This window comes from Gopherus evgoodei, chromosome 2 (assembly GCF_007399415.2).
Source record: "Gopherus evgoodei ecotype Sinaloan lineage chromosome 2, rGopEvg1_v1.p, whole genome shotgun sequence".
Lineage (NCBI taxonomy): Eukaryota > Metazoa > Chordata > Testudines > Testudinidae > Gopherus > Gopherus evgoodei.
Window position 1 is genome coordinate 364,996 of NC_044323.1, and position 20,236 is coordinate 385,231.

The 20,236-nt window shown below is 52.3% G+C and overlaps 1 protein-coding gene across 3 annotated transcripts in view; it reads right to left on the reverse strand.

Annotated features, from left to right (window-relative positions):
- Positions 1 to 2,195: 2,195 nt before the first annotated feature.
- LOC115645289 (translation initiation factor IF-2-like) overlaps positions 2,196 to 20,236 on the reverse strand; it is a 29,638-nt gene continuing 11,597 nt past the window's right edge. For 2 of the 3 annotated variants that reach the window (XM_030549708.1, XM_030549706.1), the window contains 5 exons: positions 13,105 to 13,251; positions 9,741 to 9,950; positions 5,969 to 6,076; positions 5,071 to 5,154; positions 2,196 to 4,259 (listed from right to left, as the gene is read on the reverse strand). In XM_030549708.1, the coding sequence (XP_030405568.1) occupies positions 4,065 to 4,259; positions 5,071 to 5,154; positions 5,969 to 6,076; positions 9,741 to 9,950; positions 13,105 to 13,251 (744 nt within the window). In that variant the 3' untranslated portion in view covers positions 2,196 to 4,064. The remainder of the gene's footprint in view (positions 4,260 to 5,070; positions 5,155 to 5,968; positions 6,077 to 9,740; positions 9,951 to 13,104; positions 13,252 to 20,236) is intronic. The other variant, XM_030549707.1, reaches the window with a different exon arrangement.

Genomic DNA, 20,236 nt, shown 5'->3' on the forward strand with positions numbered 1-20,236 from the left:
GCATATATGATGCAATGTACATAATATACAATTTTATTATTTGTATAGTTATGGAAAGTAAATAATACATGGAAGAAATGGAAGGCTTTTTTTTACACTTTTTTCTTTTTAAGTCATCCCTGCCAGGGCCCCGCCGAAAGTGTTCGAATTGGGCCCCGCATTTCCTAAAGCCGGCCCTGTCTGCGCTGAGGCAGAGCCAAGGTAACCTGGTCCTAGACCATCCCTGTCTGGGGTTTGTCCGACCTGTTCTTACACACCTCCAGTGACAGGGAGATGCTCTGGGGTTCACCCAGTCCAGTGAGGGTTGTGTCACCCCTGCCCTGTAACCCTGGGTACGTCCATGCTGCTCACAGCCCAGTGCCCTCACCCTGGCATAGGCCAGCCCAGTTACTCCTCGCAGAGCGACACCAACAGTTCTTCCGCTCCAAGTCTTGTCCCCCCGGAACTGTCCAGTCCCCATCCCTGGATGTCTCAGCAGTTATCAAGTTGACTATGTCAGAGAGCCAGTGGCCACACAGCCTGCGAGTGAGCTGAGGGGGGTTTACCCGGTAGCTTAGCATGCAGCACTCAGAGGGTTTTGCAATGAAACGAGGGCACGTGTATTAACGAACAGATCCGTGAGCGATTTCAGGTAAGAGTGAAAGAGAGAGGAAAGGCTACAGTAAAACAAACCAGATGCTCTCTAGTGGCTAAAACAGGAGGGGATGGGAACATCTATCAATAGGAATGGAGCAGCTCACACCTCTGTGAGCCTCCTGTATCGGTGCTGGAGTGCCTGCGCCATGCATCGAGCATGCCTGTTCTCAGCTCCCCACTCCCATCTCATGGCTCTGTGCCATGGGGATACATCAGCCATGGTCCATCATGCCATCTGATGCCGGGCAGGAACTCAGCGAGTCTCTCCCAGCAGAGAACTGATTCATCAGCACTGGGACACTGGTGCGGGGCTCTCTGGTGTCATTTTCAGTTTAGTAGCCATCAACCCAGCACTGCATCATACCCCAGACAGAGCACTGCCCAGGAAAGGATGGTGGGGTGGGGCTGCTGAATGGCTTTGGGGTACACTTGTGGGGTGTTGAACTTCCTCGATATTGCACACACGACTCCAGTTTTTATTTTCAGCCTAAATCCGGTTAAAAGAGTTGAACTATCAAAACTTTCACTGAATGAAAAGTTCAGCATTTTTGATCAAAATGAAAGATGAGTCATCAGCTATGTTAAGGGCTGCTACAAAGAGCAGAGTGATCAATTTTTCTCTTTCTACACTAAAGGTAGGAGAAGCAGCAAAGGGCTTAATCTTCAACAGTGGAGATTTAGGTTCGATATTAGGAAAAACTTTCTGACTATAAGGGTAGTAAAACTCTGGAACAGGCTTCCAAGGGAGGTTGTGAAATACTAATCACTGGAGAACAGGTCAGATAAATACCTGTTGGGGCTGGTTTTACTCCCCCTCCCCCCCCCACCCCACCCCCAAATATCTTTGTTATTCTTTTACTATGATCATTTGTAAGTAATTTTTATTTTTATTTTTAACTTTTATGGTCACAGTCGCTGGAGTGCCATGCCGGAACAGTGCAAGGAGGGTGCCAGCTTACTTGTTTTACATCACTGGAGCAATGCAAAGCAACCAGTTACCTCTACCTCCTCTCCTCCACATTCCCCCCCGCCTCTTCCACGTCTCTGCAGCCCCTGCGCACACTCCCCAAATCTCCTCTCCCTTCTGTGCTTCGCTTTCTTCTGCATCCATCCCCAACACCAGTGCAAGCCACCACCTGGAAATCTAGGAAACTACAGCCCCCACCCTGGGTGCCCTGGATGGCCAATACTTCCCCATTTGCAGGTACTGAGTCTGGGGGTTTAAACAAAGAGAATATGATTGGGGAGGGGAATGAGGTGGGGGAGAACAGAAACTTGGGAAAACCAGCAAGTAATGAATTTACAATATTAGGTAAGATGTCAGCCTCCTGGGGCACCTCAGCAATAGTTCCAGCCTCCGGTCTCCTCTGGCAGTTGTGAGCAGCTGGTGCATCCTGGCCCCTTCCACTCCCCCAGCTCCCCCACTCGCAGCTTGTTATCCTGCAGTGGGGAAGCCCCATCCACTGTTCGTCATCCTCAGCTCAGCTCTTTTGAGAGGAACCAGTAGGATACAGGGCCTTTAACAGAGTTCTCACCGCCACACAGGCCCTGCCAGCAGAAGGTGAGAACCTCTTTCTGAAACCAAGACCTCCACATCTACTGCTTCCCCGCAGCCGCTCGGCCAGTAAACTGTCACCGAAGGAAATTCGGTTGGTCAGGCGTGATTTGTTCTTGACAAACCCCTGCTGGCTATTCCCTGTAACCTTGTTATCCTCCAGGTGCTCACAAGCTGATTGGTTAATCATTTGTTCCAGTATCTTTCCAGATATTGAAGTTTTAGGCTGCCTGGTCTATAATCCCCCGGGGCCAATTTGTTCCCTTTTTAATGAGAGATACCATGTTTGTTCTCCAGTTCTCTGGGCTCTCACCCATCCTCCATGAGTTGTCAAAGATAATCGCTAATGCTTCCAAGACGGCTTCAGCTAGTTTCTGAAATAACCTGGGGTAAATTTCATCAGGCCCTGCTGACTTGAATACATCCAATTTATCTAAATAGTCTTTCACTTGTGCTTTCCCTGTTTTGGTTTTCATTCCTTCCCCCTTGTTAATATTAATTGTGTTAAGTATCTGGCTACAATTTACCTTTTTAGTGACAACAGAAACAAAAGAGGCATTAAACACCTCAGTCTTCTTGGTATCATCCATTACCAGCTCTCACTCCCCACTAAGCAGTGCGTCTAAACTTTCCTTTCTCTTTCTCTTGCTGGAATGTACTTATAGAACCACTTCGAGTTCCTTTCATCTCCCCTGCTAGTGTAACTCGCATTTTGTGCCTTTGCTTTTCTCATTCTGTCCCTATGTGCTTGCACTGTTCTTTTGTGCGCCTCCTTTGCAATTTGTCCATGTTTCCACTTTTCACAGGAGGCCTTTCAGATTTTCAGCTCATTAAAGAGCTAATTAAATTCCTCTCTTTATGCAAAGAATAGGTGCTGCACAGGCAGCGACACTGCAAATCACCCCCCTCTGCACCAGATAACAGCATGCCTCAGCCCAGGCTACAGAGCCACCGTCAGAGCAGAGGGTCCCCATGGCACAGCCAGGCCCTAGAGCCAGCTGTCATGGTGGGTCTGTGATACGGCACCACGAGCTGAGACCAAATCTCCCACCGTGTATGGGGCTGTGGGGCCACCAGAACGGTGGTGCTGAGTGTGAGGATGCTCAGCTAGGCCATGCAGCTCGAGGAGGAGCATTGCATGCTGGGGGCTGTGGTCTCCACAGCATGTATCTGTAAATTAAAGCGGCTATGTGACCCCTCCCCCATTGGCTCATGCACCACGGAGCTCTCTGGCCCACTCTCCTCAGCAGACAACAGCAGGAGTAAATGAGCTGAAGAAAAGGAGCCGGCGAACCCCTGGGCAGAGTCGTGCGGCGGCCCTGGCTCAAGGCCCAGCCCTGCCAACAGGAGCAGGTCACACAGAGCGAGTGTATTTGTGTTTATTTGCACTCTTAGCTCACGTTCCCCGCACGTATAAACGGGCGCAGTTCCGCTCAGCGCAGCAGAGCTGGACCCACGTACACCCTTGGGAGTTCAGCCCTTTCTACGGAGCTTTCATTTCATTTCTATCTATCTGCCTCTGCACAGCGGCTTGGGAGGCCAGAGGGCACCATGGGACAGGCCGTTCTGGGCCCCTGGCAGCCACGCTCCCTTTGTCTGTGCTGTTACAGGGAACGAGGCAGGGGCGGGTGGGGTTGTTGGTTTGCAGGATGCAGAGAAAGGGGCCTCGGATGCATCCCAGCCCTGCAGCAGGAGAAGCAGGGGGTGTTTGTACTGGCTGGAGGGGGAAGGGGGGGTTGGGATCCAGATTCCATGTGACTGATCTCAGGGGCATGGAGGGGAGGGGTGGCTACCAGGCTCCAGCCTGGGCTGCTGCCTAGCTACACAAGGGAGGTGAGGCCTGGAAGGACTCCGCCTCAGGTGGGTGCAGTAGCTAATCTCTGCTTGATCCTCCATCCGCCCCCTCTCTCAAGGGGGGCGTCTGGCTCCGCAGCGTGAGGCCGGAATAGCAGCCAGCACAGTACAGTCCGTCTCTTGCTCTCTGCTTGGCTTTGCGCTTCGCCACCGTGGGCCTTTCGTCTTCTCTCCTGGTCCTGGGGCTCAGGATCCCCTCAGCAGAGCGCCCCTCCTGCACGAGACAGAGAGGGGTCACCTACAGCGTCCTCTCCGCCCGCTGCTCCTTGCCGCCATAGGACAGGGTGGCAAGGGATCCCAGAGGAGCTAGCCAGGCCTGGCACACACGACCACCACCCTTCAGGCAGAGGAGCAGAGGGGGGGCAGGGTGCTCTGACAATCAGCCGATGGCTGAGGAACCAGGCACTCCTGACTGCTAATCTTGGCTCCATCATGGACTCACCATGTGCCCGTTAAGCTCACCGTGCCTCAGTTTCCCCATCTGTCTAATGGTGATAGTTCTGACTCGCCTCCTGCAAGGGGGCTTGGAGGATTCAGTCGTTACTGTCCCTAGTGTGCTCTGAGCCCAGACAGCACTAGCGAAGGAGCAGTACAGCCCCAGCAGCTCTTCCCTTCACCCTGACTGAGCCGGGCAGGGCTGAGCGAATGCCTCCTTGCCAGCCGGGACTCCGTCGCTGTCTCTTTGCAGCACGCGGTTCAGTGATAGGTGGCAGGGAGAGCAGAGCAATCGCAGCTCTGCAGCGCATTTCCCCAGAGCCCTCCCCCCAGGGCATCTCCCCACATGTCCCGGAGGTGGGGGCTGTGACAGGACTTTCCGAGCCTCTGTGGACAATGGCAACAGCAGGTAGCGTCCCCCCTTCGCTCTGCCCTCCCTCTGCTGTCCTGCATTCCCTGACCAACTGCGTCAGGTTAGTTGTGTTTGAAGGAAGAGGAACAGAGCAGGAAGGCGTCCCCGGCTCAGAGTCCTGCCCTCCCTGGGGCCCCTGGGTTGCCTCGTGCTGTTCCCCGCTGAGGCTACCTCTCACCTGGCCGGTGGCTACAGATCCATGGCAGCCGGGACAGGGGAGCTTGGGGGCGGGGAGCTTGTTTTTGACTTCCTCATGGGGACTCTGCAGGAGGAGAGGAGAGGGTTAGGGGCGAGTCACTGGGAGGCCAGGGTTTACAGGGCAGCATGGGGCGAGGCCGGGGGGATGCGTGCAAGCGGTTAGCGCCCTGCTGCCTCTGCAGCAACGGTGAGCCACCGTCCCTGGGCTGCACTGGTCCAGCACACGAGGGCCCTGGCGGATTCGCTGGGGATCTAAGGCTCTGTCCAGGCTGCAGCTGGGGAGACAGACTCGCACTAGGTCCACTCAGGCAAGTGCTCTAAAAATAGCCACGCGGTCGTGGCAGCGAGGGTGGAAGCTCAGGCCCAGGGAGTGGACGGGCTTGGATGCAGGGGGCTAGCCCGAGCCGCCACCCGCACCGCACCGTCCACACTGCTATTCTTAGCATGTTACTTGGAGCAGAGCCAGTGTGAGTCTGCCTGCCCGGGTTGGGGGCCACGTTCCCAGCTGTAGTGTAGACAGACCCCTCGAGGGAGGCTTCTCCCCTGCTGTCACAGCCATGTGGGGGTCTCAGCACTGTGCTCACCTCCCCACCAGCTCCTAGGGCTTCCCTTCCTCCAGAAGGGGGCTGGTTTGTTCCATGGCTGTGGAGCATGGAGCTCTCCCTGGTGCAGTACTTTCTGCACCAGCAATTCCCCTCATTCACTCCCCTCCCATCTCCTGGAGCATGTGCTCTGGCTGCATACTGGCCGACACTGTCTCCTAAGAGCAACCAGAAAGTTGAGCCCCCCTTGTGCCCCATTGATTACGGAACAGGCTTTTGTTGCCTGTTAGCTGGTCTGGAGCTCAGGGCTTCCACCCTCTTCCCCTCTTACTGTACCAAGCCTAGGATGGACCCAGAGCCGGGTCTCCAAGTGGGCTTCCTTGTGGGTCTGTCTTGCTGTGGTTTCTGGCCTTCCCTCTTAACTCTCTCTTGCTGGTGGTTGTCCTGCAGGAGAGAGCTGTGCATCAGGGACACGCTGCAAGGCAGGAATTGGGGTGGGGAGGCGGGGGGTGAATGTCACCGTCTGCTGGCTGGGCACAGCCTACAGAGGGGATAAAGCTCCTACTAGTGCTGATAGCCATTGGAGATCTCCTTTAGCGCAAGTGGGAGCGACTTCCCAAAGATGGACACGGGGAAAGAAGCTAAAGGGGAGGGCAGGAGAGAGGAGTGAAGAAACAGCAGCTGGTGAGAAAGAGGAAAAATAAGAAATCGGACAGGCTTACACTGCCCCTCCCCCCTCAGCAGCACTTTGAGGGCTTCCAGGGTGTCCAAACCCACGAGTGGCACCTCGGGAACTGGGCCCCAGGCTAGTTTTTATACGAGCAAGAATTGAAACTGTCAGGTCATAACCTGCTGCCAACAGAGCCAGGGGGGCCGCGGGTGGAGGAGAAGGAACTGTGAACTCTGAGCAGAATCTGAGAGAGGAAAAGTTAGAAATAAAAATCTGTTCCAAACAGAAAAGTGTTTGCAACCTTTCCCTACTACCTGTGTGAGCAGGGTCTGAATGAGCTAGTGAGGGGCTTTGGGGAGCAGCCTCTGTGTGCATAGACACGGTCACCCTGCCTAGGTGTGCAGCATAATGGAGCGGCTTTCCCAGAGTGATCCCTGTGGGCTGGCGCTGGGTTACAAAACACACGGAGTGTAATCTTTTATGAGTGATGTGCCTGAATATTTGGACACGAATATCTAAACTGTATCATTAAATTTATTAACTTACATTTGGGATAGTGCTGATTATGTATTTTATGTATCTTATGACTTTTAACCCAGACTTTGTATTTCTGTATAACTCAAGCATTGTACCAAGGTGTATAGACACCCTTCCCTTAGCCCCAGGTACTAGACCATTTTCACATTAGCCTGAATGCAGGGCTAATGAAATGTGGTTATCCTTATTGTACGAGTAACGGGCAGCAGAACAGTACTTAGCCTGCCTGCCTGAGGGGTTCCCTTAAACTGAACCTCATTTGCTCAGCGGAGGGTAGAGATGCCAAATCCTACCTACTATCTGACCTTCTCCTCTCTTCTGTTTGAAGCCAGAGCTGTTAGACTCCACCAAGAGTCCTTGTTTTGTCCAATGATGGCTAAAGCTAAAACCACCCATAACCAGGTGCTGAGCCTAAGACCTGGTGTGGGACAGTGTTGTCCTGAAAGACCCTGCCCAGCCTTCACTAGCAGACGTTTCCTGCTACCCACTGAGGCCTGGGTTAAGTGGTGGGGCCTCAGAGCATGACACTGCTGCAGAGAGACCGTGGGGCCAGAGCCCTTGGCTGCAGCAGAATGAACAGCCCTGGCAGTGGGCAGTGCCAGGCCGAGGGAACAACAGTAACTGCGAGCTAGTTGCAGCCGCAGTGCAGCAGCTCAGGCATGGCTTGATGTCCCCTCCCTGGGGTGTGAGGTGAACTCACGTACTGGCACCACTGCTGACCAAGCACAGTAACTGCGGGTGGGATGCGGTGGAGGGAGAGGGGAGCAATGTGTTAAATGAACATTTGTTGTCAGACTTTCACAGCGCAAGGTGATAAACTGAGGCAAAGGGCACTGCCTAACATACTCTGGGGTGGGTGTTTACTTGGGGTAATGTGCTTTCGGACTGTGGTCATAGTGTTTCCCCAAATTAATGCCGGGTTCTTTTCCTCTTTTATTAAAAGTTTTCTTGGCTAGCCACAGACTCAGTGCTTGTGAAGGGAGACAAGAGGTTTAAATTTTCCCGGGTTACTGGGTGGGGGCTTGAGGTGGTTCTGTTTAGTTTTGTTAAGAAGAACCCCAAGATACTGAACCCAACCTTTGTTACTGCCGGCTCCACCTGGCAGAAGGGTTACACTTGCGTTTATCTTTCCACTGTGGACTACTTTTGGTAGTGGAAGTATACACACAAAACAACCATGTCTCCACAGAATTTCTTCAAATGCCTGAGCTGTTCCCTGAGAGCAGTGGGCACCGTCAGGGTGCACGTTAGTTGGCTGCTGGGCCACTTATCAGGTGGCCTTTCCAGTACGTATGTCATCACCGCCTGACCCTTCGCTCTCACTTAACTAAGAGATGCCTATTTAACCCCTTTTCTCTCCCCTCCTGATGTCCCAGGTTCAGGGACACTAACCCATCACAGTTGAGTACCTTCCCCACCCCAGCATTGCTGCTTGTAAGCGGCAGAAACAGAGTACGAGAGGTGAAAAAACTTTGTCGTCATCACATTCCTCTGGCCTGACCAAGTGTCTGTCCCTGGAGCCTGCTCCTGCGATCTCAGGGCCGTCAAGGTAGCAGATGCTGTTAGGATTGAAGCTTTTGGAGCTGCCTTTCCTAGGGTCTTGTACAGCACCGCTCGCCTCGTTGGCACGTAACAGCTAGCACCAGAGTCTGGTCCCCTCACTCTCACTGACCAAAAACTCTCACCACCAACGGTTCCAGTGGTCCCGTAGGGCCACTCCTGGAACAAGGTGCTACCCTACAGAACCCAGCCCATAATGAATAGTGATAGTCCTGCGGGGCTCAGACACCAATCATGGTGTTCCCAACGCTCATGTTGTAGCCTACCTGCTCAGATATGCAAATCTTTGCCTCCCGATTGGCTCACAAGAGAAAAAGACTAGCTTTTCTTGGACCTCTAACTCCGCCCACATTTCTCATCTCGACTGTCAATGTTTATTGGGGTGGGGTGGGGGGGATGATTTGGGTCTCATAGTCCTGAGTCCCTGCACATACCCAGATACCTGTGTTGGAGACATTAAGGACAATGTAACTGTTTACAAGGACTCCATGATTCAGCAAACAGCAAGACTTGTGCCTGGAGGTAATTATTAACACTGACTTCATGCTGGTCAATATTTACCATAGGTCTCAGGTCAGTAATGTTGATGTTCACCTGGGACGCCAGTGGGCCAGCTTCAGAGCTTCGAGTCATAGGGTGGGGGGGGGAGGGTTTGCACTAACTTTTTTTTTAGTTAAATGCCCTGCGCTACAAAGCTGTAAAGCTGCAAATCCAGAGTAACTCCATTTAATCCAATGGTTATTTGAGATTTACCCTGGGGTAACGAAAGTCACTCATGCTAATGGAGTTACTCCAGATTGACACTGGTATAACTGGGATTATAGTCTGGCCCCCTATGATCTTACTATCTATCGAAATGAAGACTCACTGGGCTATCTTCCCCTCTGCGGCCCCACAGCCCTGCCCCAGAGGGAACTGGCGTTTATTTGTTTAGTGAGCTAGCTCTTTATTTATTCCCTTCTTTAGAAGGGAAGAAGGCAGGTTCTTGCAGCTCCGTCCAGGAAACTCACTGCACCTGGAATTGGGCCTGAAGCCAGTGGGATCTGAAAGAAGCAGCATTTCTTAGCACGGCACCTAAAGGAGACTCTCCACCTAGGTCGTGCTTACGTGCCCCGAATCAGCCCTCCAGCCCCTGGTCCATCTGTCTCGCTGGCAGAGGGGAGCACAGTGCAGCTTGTGCTCTCAATAGGGATGGCCAATCGGAAGCCCCCAGGTAAAATGCAGCCTATGGCCAATGGAGGCTATGGGTCCCAGCATGCAATGCTCCAGTGTGGTCTGTGTAGCTTAGCTTAGCTCCACAGGCTGAGTCCGGGAATCCCTCGGCTGGTCTCTGCCTCTTACCTTGGGGGACACTAAAGGGCTGTAGCAGCCCGAGCAGGGCAGCCTGGGTCGCTTGGGTTTTAGTGTGCGTGGCTCAGTTCCTTCAGCCGCCCTCCTGCCTCGCCCTTGTGGTGCAGGCCCCTCGGCAAGGAGAGAGCTGGTACTGGGCTTCATTTGCACTGCATCAGGCTCTGCTGCCAGTGAGCAGCATGGACGGAGCACATCTTCCTCCTGTGTAAGGAGAGAGCTGGCATTGGGCTTCATTCGCGCTGGGCCGGACTCTGCTGCCAGTGAGCAGCACAGACAGGGCACGTCTCGCCCCTGGCAAGGAGAGAGCTGGCATTGGGCTTCATTCGCGCTGGGCCGGACTCTGCTGCCAGTGAGCAACATGGACCGGGCACGTCTCGCCCCTGGGCAAGGAGAGAGCTGGCATTGGGCTTCATTCGCGCTGGGCCGGACTCTGCTGCCAGTGAGCAACATGGACCGGGCATGTCTCGCCCCTGGGCAAGGAGAGAGCTGGCATTGGGCTTCATTCGCGCTGGGCCGGACTCTGCTGCCAGTGAGCAACATGGACCGGGCATGTCTCGCCCCTGGGCAAGGAGAGAGCTGGCATTGGGCTTCATTCGCGCTGGGCCGGACTCTGCTGCCAGTGAGCAGCACAGACAGGGCACGTCTCGCCCCGGGCAAGGAGAGAGCTGGCATTGGGCTTCATTCGCGCTGGGCCGGACTCTGCTGCCAGTGAGCAACATGGACCAGGCACGTCTCGCCCCTGGGCAAGGAGAGAGCTGGCACTGGGCTTCATTCGCGCTGGGCCGGACTCTGCTGCCAGTGAGCAACATGGACCGGGCACGTCTCGCCCCTGGGCAAGGAGAGAGCTGGCATTGGGCTTCATTCGCGCTGGGCCGGACTCTGCTGCCAGTGAGCAACATGGACCGGGCATGTCTCGCCCCTGGGCAAGGAGAGAGCTGGCATTGGGCTTCATTCGCGCTGGTCCGGACTCCGCTGCCAGTGAGCAGCACAGACAGGGCACGTCTCGCCCCGGGCAAGGAGAGAGCTGGCATTGGGCTTCATTCGCGCTGGGCCGGACTCTGCTGCCAGTGAGCAGCACAGACAGGGCACGTCTCGCCCCGGGCAAGGAGAGAGCTGGCATTGGGCTTCATTCGCGCTGGGCCGGACTCTGCTGCCAGTGAGCAACATGGACCAGGCACGTCTCGCCCCTGGGCAAGGAGAGAGCTGGCATTGGGCTTCATTCGCGCTGGGCCGGACTCTGCTGCCAGTGAGCAACATGGACCGGGCACGTCTCGCCCCTGGGCAAGGAGAGAGCTGGCATTGGGCTTCATTCGCGCTGGGCCGGACTCTGCTGCCAGTGAGCAACATGGACCGGGCATGTCTCGCCCCTGGGCAAGGAGAGAGCTGGCATTGGGCTTCATTCGCACTGGTCCGGACTCTGCTGCCAGTGAGCAGCACAGACAGGGCACGTCTCGCCCCTGGGCAAGGAGAGAGCTGGCATTGGGCTTCATTCGCGCTGGGCCGGACTCTGCTGCCAGTGAGCAACATGGACCGGGCACATCTTGCCCCGGGCAAGGAGAGAGCTGGCATTGGGCTTCATTCGCGCTGGGCCGGACTCTGCTGCCAGTGAGCAGCATGGACCGGGCACGTCTCGCCCCTGGGCACACCGAGCTCTCCCGGCCAGCTCCCGGCTTCCCAGGAGGGCAGCATGCGCTGCCATGGGAGACTCACTAACACCAGTGGTGTGCGCGGTGCTGAGAGAGCAGAGCAGCAGGGAGCCATGGGGTGGGAGTGCTGCAGGACAGGCTAAGGGCTGGAACACACCATGGGCGGCCGGTATCCATGGCCAGGGAGGTTAAGCCTCCCCTAACCCAGGCCATGGCCTCGCCCATCTTCTGCCCCAAGGACCCGCCTCCCTCCCTCTTTCCCCTTAAGCTGGTGGGGACTCAGCTCCAGCCAGCAACAGCCAGGGCCTGGGGCTGCCCTGGGAAGCTGGGGCCAGCCAGGAGATCGGGCCAGCGGCTCTGGGGCAGCACGTGGGCTGGTTGGAGGTCAGGCCAACGGCTTGGCCCAATGTCAGACCAGCAGCTCAGCTGGGGCGGGATGGCCAGCAGCTCAGGGCAGGCAGGGCTTGGGGCTCCTCTGGCGGAGGGGAGGGCTCTGGGGCTCCTCCGACCACAGGAAGGGTGCAGGTGGAAGGGGTGGGACCAGTGGGTTAGCCTCCCCGAAATGGGGGTTCACTTGCCCATATAATGCACTAAAGAAAACCCACAGCAGGCAGGAGCACAGGGACCTTGCAAGCCCCGGTTAGTGCGGATGCAGAGGCACTGGCTGGCTGGTGATCAGCAATGGAGCCTCTGGCATCCAAGGGCGTGTCTGCACAGCAGCTAAACACCCGCGGCTGGCCCGTGCCAGCCAACTCGAGCGCGTAGGACTCAGGCCACAGGGCTGTGTCACTGCTGTGTAGACGTCTGGGCAGGTCCCCAAGCTTGGGCTGCAGCCTGAGCCCAGATGTCTACACAGCAATGAAACAGCCCAAGCCCCACGAGCCCAAGTCAGCTGGCATGGGCCAGCCGCAGGTGTTTCTTCGCTGTGTAGACATACCCTAAGCCGAGCATGCCTTCGCAGTGTGCTGTGCCCTTCCTTCCGAGCCTCCCTTTCCCCTCAGCAACGCCCGTCCCTTCTCTCTGCCCCAGCCTCCCAAGGACACATCAGCTTCCCTTGGGCCCTGGCGCTTAGGCTGTGGAGTTTCATTGCATGTTAGCCAGGCTGTGGGTAAATCACAATTCTGTTACAAAATGCATGACAGCGTCAATGGCAAAATATTGATTTCCCCCGAGCTTGCATGCAATGAATTTCACAACTAAATGCAGAGAGACAAGGTGGGGGAGGTGATACCTTTTCCTGGAATTTCTGTTGGTGAGAGAGACGAGCTTTCCACCTTAAACAGAGCTCTTAGCGCTTGTCTCTTGTTTACACAGAGTTTGCACAACAGAAGTTGGTCCGAAAGAGATAGTACTTCACTCACCTTGTCTCGCAAATACCCTGGGTCCAGCCCGGCTACAACAACACTGCAAACCACAACTGAACTAAGCCAGTTTCAAGGCTGGAATGAATTTCACAAGTAAGGTTGGTCAATTTTGAGTAGCCTTACTAGTAAAACTAATTCCTGCCGTGAAACTGACTAGCTAAGGGAATTGTTTGTAGTAAGGACTCTGTTGCAGACATTTTCTTTAAAAAAAAAATATTGGAAAGCTCACGGTTTGGGGGCACAGCCCGATTTCTGGGCCCTCCGTGACATGGTGATTTGCACAGGGCTCAGCTCATTAGTTAACATGAAACTCACAGCTGCCGCCCTCCTCTCGTTTTACTCTACCTGGAGGCTCATGTTGGAAGAGGAAGAAAAAGGAGTCATATAGCCAAAGTTGTAAAGTGAGTGCCCTGGAGAATTCGATCTGGGTCTAGGTCGCTGCTGCGGATATCTCTCAACTTCCCTCCTGGTTCTCACTTCTGAATCCTGGACCTGCAGAAGGACAATGTTAACGCCACACTGCAGTGTGATCTCCAGGTAACGGGGGGCCTATGGGACAGCATGGGTCTGAGCGGGGGGAGCTCTGCTTCGGGCAGCAGGCCCCCCGCTGAGTTCATTTCAGGCTGCAGAACTGTCCCACGGGCAGGAACTCAGTTGGTAACATGGAGCCCTGGCCCCATCGTGGGACGGCTAAGGGCTGAGTTTGCCATTAAATCTCCACTGGCACCTGAATGGGGTTTTCCCTTCCCTGTGCTGACACTGCAGTGTGCCAGGAGCTGAAGGCTGCGATGGAGACAGCTCTCCCCTCTGCTCTGGGAGCTCCCCTGGGACATAAACATCAGCTCCGAGCTTCCCAGTGTCCTGCAATGGTCCTTTCCGTGGTGCGCTGGGTGCATTCGGGCAGCCAGGTGAGCTTTGCTCATGCTAACGCTGCCAGTGGTGCAGAGAACAAACAGGAGGAGATTGGGATGCTGTCGAACAGGTGGCCAGCAGACCAAGGCAGCAGGCTAATTCACTCACCTGTTAAGTTAGTTTTAAAGGTTTTTGTAGTTTGTGGATTGTATTGTGTAGTTTGTATGTGTGGAGGCTGCTAGGGGCAGTGTGCTGGGACAGCAGCGGAGCCCTGATTAGGGGGCGGGGCTTACCCGATTAGGGGTCCTATAAAAGTAGCCAGCCAGTCAGGCAGCGGCACAGCAGCCAGCAAACAGAGCTGGAAACAGGGGAGTTTCAGAGGGAGTTCTCTTGGAGGAGGTTGCGGGGGAGACTAAGACAGAGGAACTGACAGGCTAGTTAAGGGAGAGGGTGGTGGTCTGGTGCCTGCTGGGGGTTTGTGTTGTGTTGTGTTTCGTGTACTACCAGGCTTTAGGTGGGAAGGCTATGACTGATACAGAGGTAGCAGTGGAGGACACAGTGAGGATGACTGGATGTGGAAGCTGCGGCATGTACATGATCCTGGAAGGGGTACCTGAAAAGAGTTTTGTCTGCATGAAGTGCCGCCTGATAGAGCTGATGGAAGAGAAGATCCGAGGACTGGAGATGCAGGTGGAAACTCTGGTCGAGTTCAGAAGGGGGTTTGAGCAGATGATGGAGCACAGACACGAGGGGGCTGAAGGGATAAGCTCAGATGTGCAGATGGAAGCAGGACCAAAGAATTCAGAGGAGAGACTGCTGGGTGAGGAAAGTGGACGGTGGAAGCATGTGACTAAGAGAACCAGGCAGAGGAAAAGATGGGCCAGTGAAGGAGAAATAGAACTCAGGAACAGGTTTGCAGAGTTGGAAAATGAAGAAGGGGCACAGCAGGTGGTCGCTGAAGGAGAGAGGGCAAGGAAAAAGAGAAGAGCTGATAGTCCTGCAAGAGGAGGGGAGGAGTCAATGGAGGCAACACCAAATATAAGCCCCAAGAGGATTGCAAGGGGGAATAGGAATCGAGAGGACTTGCAGCCGGTGGGTGCGGGAGATAGACCGGAGAAGCGCACTGTCACCAGGAATAGGCAGGTCTACGTGATTGGAGACTCCTTACTGAGAAGAATAGACAGACCTGTGACTAGAGCTGATCGGGAGAACTGAAGGGTGTGCTGTATGCCGAGTGCTAAGATACAGGATGTGGACCTGCAGCTGAAAAGGATACTAGCAGGAGCAGGGAAGAATCCGTTGATTGTCCTTCATGTGGGAACGAATGATACAGCTAGATACTCTCTGGAATGTATCAAGGGAGACTATGCCAGACTGGGGAAGACGCTTAAGGAAATCGAGACTCAGGTGATCTTCAGTGGGATTCAGCCGGTTCCTAGAGAAGGACATCAAAGGTGTGACAAGATTACGGCGATCAACAGATGGCTCAGGCAGTGGTGCTATAAGGAGGGCTTTGGGATGTACAGCCATTGGGAAGCATTCATGGACAGAGAACTGTTCTCTCGGGATGGACTTCACCTGAGTAAGGAGGGAAATAGACTTCTAGGATGGAGGCTCGCCCAACTGATCAAGAGAGCTTTAAACTAGGAATTCGGGGGAGATGGTTGGGAGATGTCCAGGAGATCTCCACGCCGGAATTTAACCTTGAGAGGGAAGTAAACAAAGTAAGAGGGGTTACAGCCGTGGACAGAAGAATTGGCATAAGGAGGAAGGGTAGTGTAGATAGCAGACTATCAGGTGATGCTGGTGGTAGAATGTCTGTGCCTAACAGGGTAAAGAATGTCAGTGAAGCCAAACGGCAAAAATTAAGATGTCTGTACACTAATGCGAGGAGCCTAGGGAACAAAATGGAGAAACTAGAGCTACTGGTGCAGGAAGTGAAACCGGATATTATAGGGATAACAGAAACATGGTGGAATAGTAGTCATGACTGGAGTACAGGTATTGAAGGCTATGTGCTGTTTAGGAAAGAAGAAATAAAGGCAAAGATGGTGGAGTAGCATTGTACATCAATGAGGAGGTTAACTGTAAAGAAATAAGAAGTGATGGAATGGACAAGACCGAATCTGTCTGGGCAAAAATCACACCGGGAAAGAAAGCTACTAGAGCCTCCCCTGAGATAGTGCTTGGGGTGTGCTACAGACCGCCGAGATCTGATCTGGATATGGATAGAGACCTCTTTAATGTTTTTAATGAAGCAAACACTAATAGGAAATGTGTGATAATGGGAGACTTTAACTTCCCAGATATAGATTGGAGGACAAGTGCTAGCAAGAATAATAGGGCTCAGATTTTTCTGGATGTGATAGCAGATGGATTTCCTCACCAAGTAGTTGAAGAACCAACAAGAGGGGATGCCATTTTAGATTTGGTTTTGGTGAGTTGTGAGGACCTCATAGAAGAAATGGTTGTAGGGGACAACCTTGGTTCGAGTGATCATGAGCTAATTCAGTTCAAACTAGATGGAAGGATAAACAAAAATAGATCTGGGACTAGGGTTTTTGATTTCAAAAGGGCTAACTCTAAAGAATTAAGGAAATTAGTTAGGGAAGTGGATTGGACTGACGAACTTGTGGATCTAAATGCAGAGGAGGCCTGGAATTACTTTAAGTCGCAGCTACAGAAACTATCAGAAGCCTGCATCCCAAGAAAGGGGAAAAAAAACATAGGCAGAAGTTGTAGACCAAGCTGGATGAGCAAGCATCTCAGAGAGGTGATTAAGAAAAAGCAGGAAGCCTACAAGGAGTGGAAGAAGGGCGGGATTAGCAAGGAAAGCTACCTTAGTGAGGTCAGAACATGTAGGGATAAAGTGAGAAAGGCTAAAAGCCATGTAGAGTTGGACCTTGAAAGGGAATGAAAACCAATAGTAAAAGGTTCTGCAGCTATATAAATAAGAAGAAAACAAAGAAAGAAGAAGTGGGACCGCTAAACACTGAGGATGGAGTTGAGGTTGAGGATAACCTAGGCATGGCCCAATATCTAAATAAGTACTTTGCCTCAGTCTTTAATGAGGCTCATGAGGAGCTTAGGGATAATGGAAGGATGACAAACAGGAATGAGGATATGGAGGTAGATATTACCACATCTGAGGTAGAAGCCAAACTTGAACAGCTTAATGGGACAAAATCGGAGGGCCCAGACAATCTGCATCCAAGAATATTAAAGGAACTGGCGCATGAAATTGCAAGCCCCTTAGCAAGAATTTTTAATGAATCGGTAAACTCAGGGGTTGTACCGTGCGACTGGAGAATTGCTAACGTAGTTCCTATCTTTAAGAAAGGGAAAATATGTGATCCGAGTAACTATAGGCCTGTTAGTTTGACATCTATAGTATGTAAGGTCTTGGAAAAAATTTTGAAGGAGAAAGTAGTTAAGGACATTGAGGTCAGTGGTAATTGGGACAAATTACAACATGGTTTTATTAAAGGTAGATCGTGCCAAACCAACCTGATCTCCTTCTTTGAGAAGGTGACAGATTATTTAGACAAAGGAAATGCAGTAGATCTAATTTACCTCGATTTCAGTAAGGCATTTGACATGGTTCCACATGGGGAATTATTAGTTAAATTGGAAAAGATGGGGATCAATATGAGAATTGAAAGGTGGATAAGGAACTGGTTAAAGGGGAGACTCCAATGGGTCGTACTGAAAGGTGAACTGTCAGGCTGGAAGGAGGTTACTAGTGGAGTTCCTCAAGGATCAGTTTTGGGATCAATCTTATTTAACCTTTTTATTACTGACCTTGGCACAAAAAGCCGGAATGCGCTAATAAAGTTTGCAGATAACACGAAGCTGGGGGGTATTGCTAACACAGAGAAGGACCGGGATATCATACAGGAAGATCGGGATGACCTTGTAAACTGGAGTAATAGTAATAGGATGAAATTTAATAGTGGAAAGTGCAAGGTCATGCACTTAGGGATTAATAATAAGAATTTTAGATATACATTGGGGACACATCAGTTGGAAGCAACAGAGGAGGAGAAGGACCTTGGAGTATTGGTTGATCACGGGATGACTATGAGCCGCCAATGTGATATGGCCGTTAAAAAAGCTAATGCAGTTTTAGGATGCATCAGGCGAGGTATTTCCAGCAAAGATAAGGAGGTGTTAGTACCGTTATACAAGGCACTGGTGAGACCTCATCTGGAATTCTGTGTGCAGTTCTGGTCTCCCATTTTTAAGAAGGATTAATTCAAACTGGAACAGGTTCAGAGACAGGCTACTAGGATGATCCGAGGAATGGAAAACCTGCCTTATGAAAGGAGACTCAAAGAGCTTGGCTTGTTTAGCCTAACCAAAAGAAGGCTGAGGGGGGACATGCTTGCTCTTTATAAATATATCAGAGGGATTAATATTAGGGAGGGAGAGGAATTATTTAAGCTTAGTACCAATGTAGACACAAGAACAAATGGATATAAACTGGACACTAGGAAGTTTATACTTGAAATTAGACAAAAGTTTCTAACCATTAGAGGAATTAAGTTCTGGAACAGCCTTCCAAGGGGAGTAGTGGGGGCAAAAGACATATCTGGCTTTAAGACTAAGCTTGATAAGTTTATGGAAGGGATGGTATGATGGGATAGCTTAATTTTGGCAATTGATCTTTGATTATCAGCAGATAAGTATGCCCAGTGGTCTGTGATGGGATGTTGGATGGGATGGGATCTGAGTTACTGCAGAGAATTCTTTCCTGAGTGCTGGCTAGTGAGTCTTGCCCACATGCTCAGGGTTTAGCTGATCACCATATTTGGGGTTGGGAAGGAATTTTCCTCCAGGGCAGATTGGCAGAGGCCCTGGAGGTTTTTCGCCTTCCTCTGCAGCGTGGGGCACGGGTCGCTTGCTGGTGGATTCTCTGCAGCTTGAGGTCTTCAAACCACAATTTGAAGACTTCAATAACTCGGACATAGGTTAGGGGTTTGTTATAGAAATGGATGGGTAGAGTTCTGTGGCCTGCTTTGTGCAGGAGGTCAGACTAGATGATCATATTGGTCCCTTCTGACCTTAAAGTCTATGAGTCTATGAGTCACGGAAATGATATTGTCTTCACTTATCTGTAACCTGTCGAATGCTATCAGGTCACATTACGTTTGACCCTAGATCAAAGGTTGTATTAGCATTTAGATGAGCATGTACTTGGAGTGTAAACTTCCTGAAAAACCAGTGACTGTTACCTCTTACCTGTTTTTATTATAACGTGACAATTGCCTTATGTATATCACTAACCAAATTACTCCTCAAAGAAATCTTTTGAACGCTGACGAAGGCTTTAAGGACTTTAACAAGCAAATGCTAACGTCAAGGCAAGTGGTCACTGATGTGGCGACCTGAGGTCCTGGACTCCATCAAAGGAAGCACCCATGTGGGTGAAAAGCCAGCGTGTCATCTGTGAGCCGGATCTACAAATCCTGATTAAAGGGCATGATCCAGCATCTCTGAACTAATGGATTCTGACAGGGGGAATCCTGAGTGATTGGACAGAGGTCCCCAAAAACCAATTTGAGTAATCTTGAGAGACTTAAGGTGAACTGGCAGAGATCTCTGCTGTTGTTTGGACTTACAAACTCTGACTCAGCTGTTATGTATTTTACCTGCTTTAACCTTTCAATAACTCTTGTTCCTTTTCTTAGCTAATACATATTTAATTTACTAGAGAAATTAGTTCTTTGGTGTGAGATCCTGAGCATCCACTGACCTGGGGTGAGTGACTGGCCTTTGGGGTCGGGGCGGGAGTGACCTGATGCATGGTGATTTCTGGTTTATGTGACCTTTATCACGAAGTCCAGTTTGTCTGGGTGGTAAGGTTAGCTGGAGAGCCTAAAGGGGCCTGTCTGTGGCTCCATGGGAAGATTAATAGAGTGATCCAGGAGCCCATGTCTGTTACTGGCTTGGTGACATCTAATTATAGAACACGCCACCAGTTTGGGGTGTCTGCCCTGGCTTCTGACAGTCTGCCCTGAGACTGGCACTCACAGGCCGGAGCCCCTCCAGACAGCATGATGGAAGTGACAGGGTCAGGGTCTGTGGAAGGACAGGATGGGGGCTGTCATGCATTACAGGAACATCACAGCAGGCAGGGGAACTAGGAGCTTGCAAGGCCTGGTGGAGCTGGAGCTCGCTGGTGATCAGCTACTGAGCCTCCTGGCGCCTGCCTCTGCATCCTGGCCTGGCCTTGGTCGGGCTGCGCCGCTAGCTAGAGTCCATTTCCCTGCCATACACCACGAAATATCAGGATCGTGCTTGGTTCTCTCCATGGTGATGAAGCTGTGCCCTGTGCCCTTCCTGCCGAGCCACCGTTTCTCCCGTCCCTCTCCCGGAGCATGGGCTGGACAGCCGGGGTCCATCACCCCTTGGCTAACCTGGGGCTCACGGGATACAGATTCTCCCCCACCGAGGGTTGCCAGGTGTCCGGTTTTCAGCCGGAACGTCTGGTTGCAAAGGGAAACTGGCAGCATCCAGTCAGCACAGCTGAGCAGACGCTAAAGGTCTGGTTAGCTGCAGTAACTGGCTGCTTCCCAGCCTGGAGGAGCAGCTCTGCTTAGCAGCCTCTTCCCGCCCCGCCCAC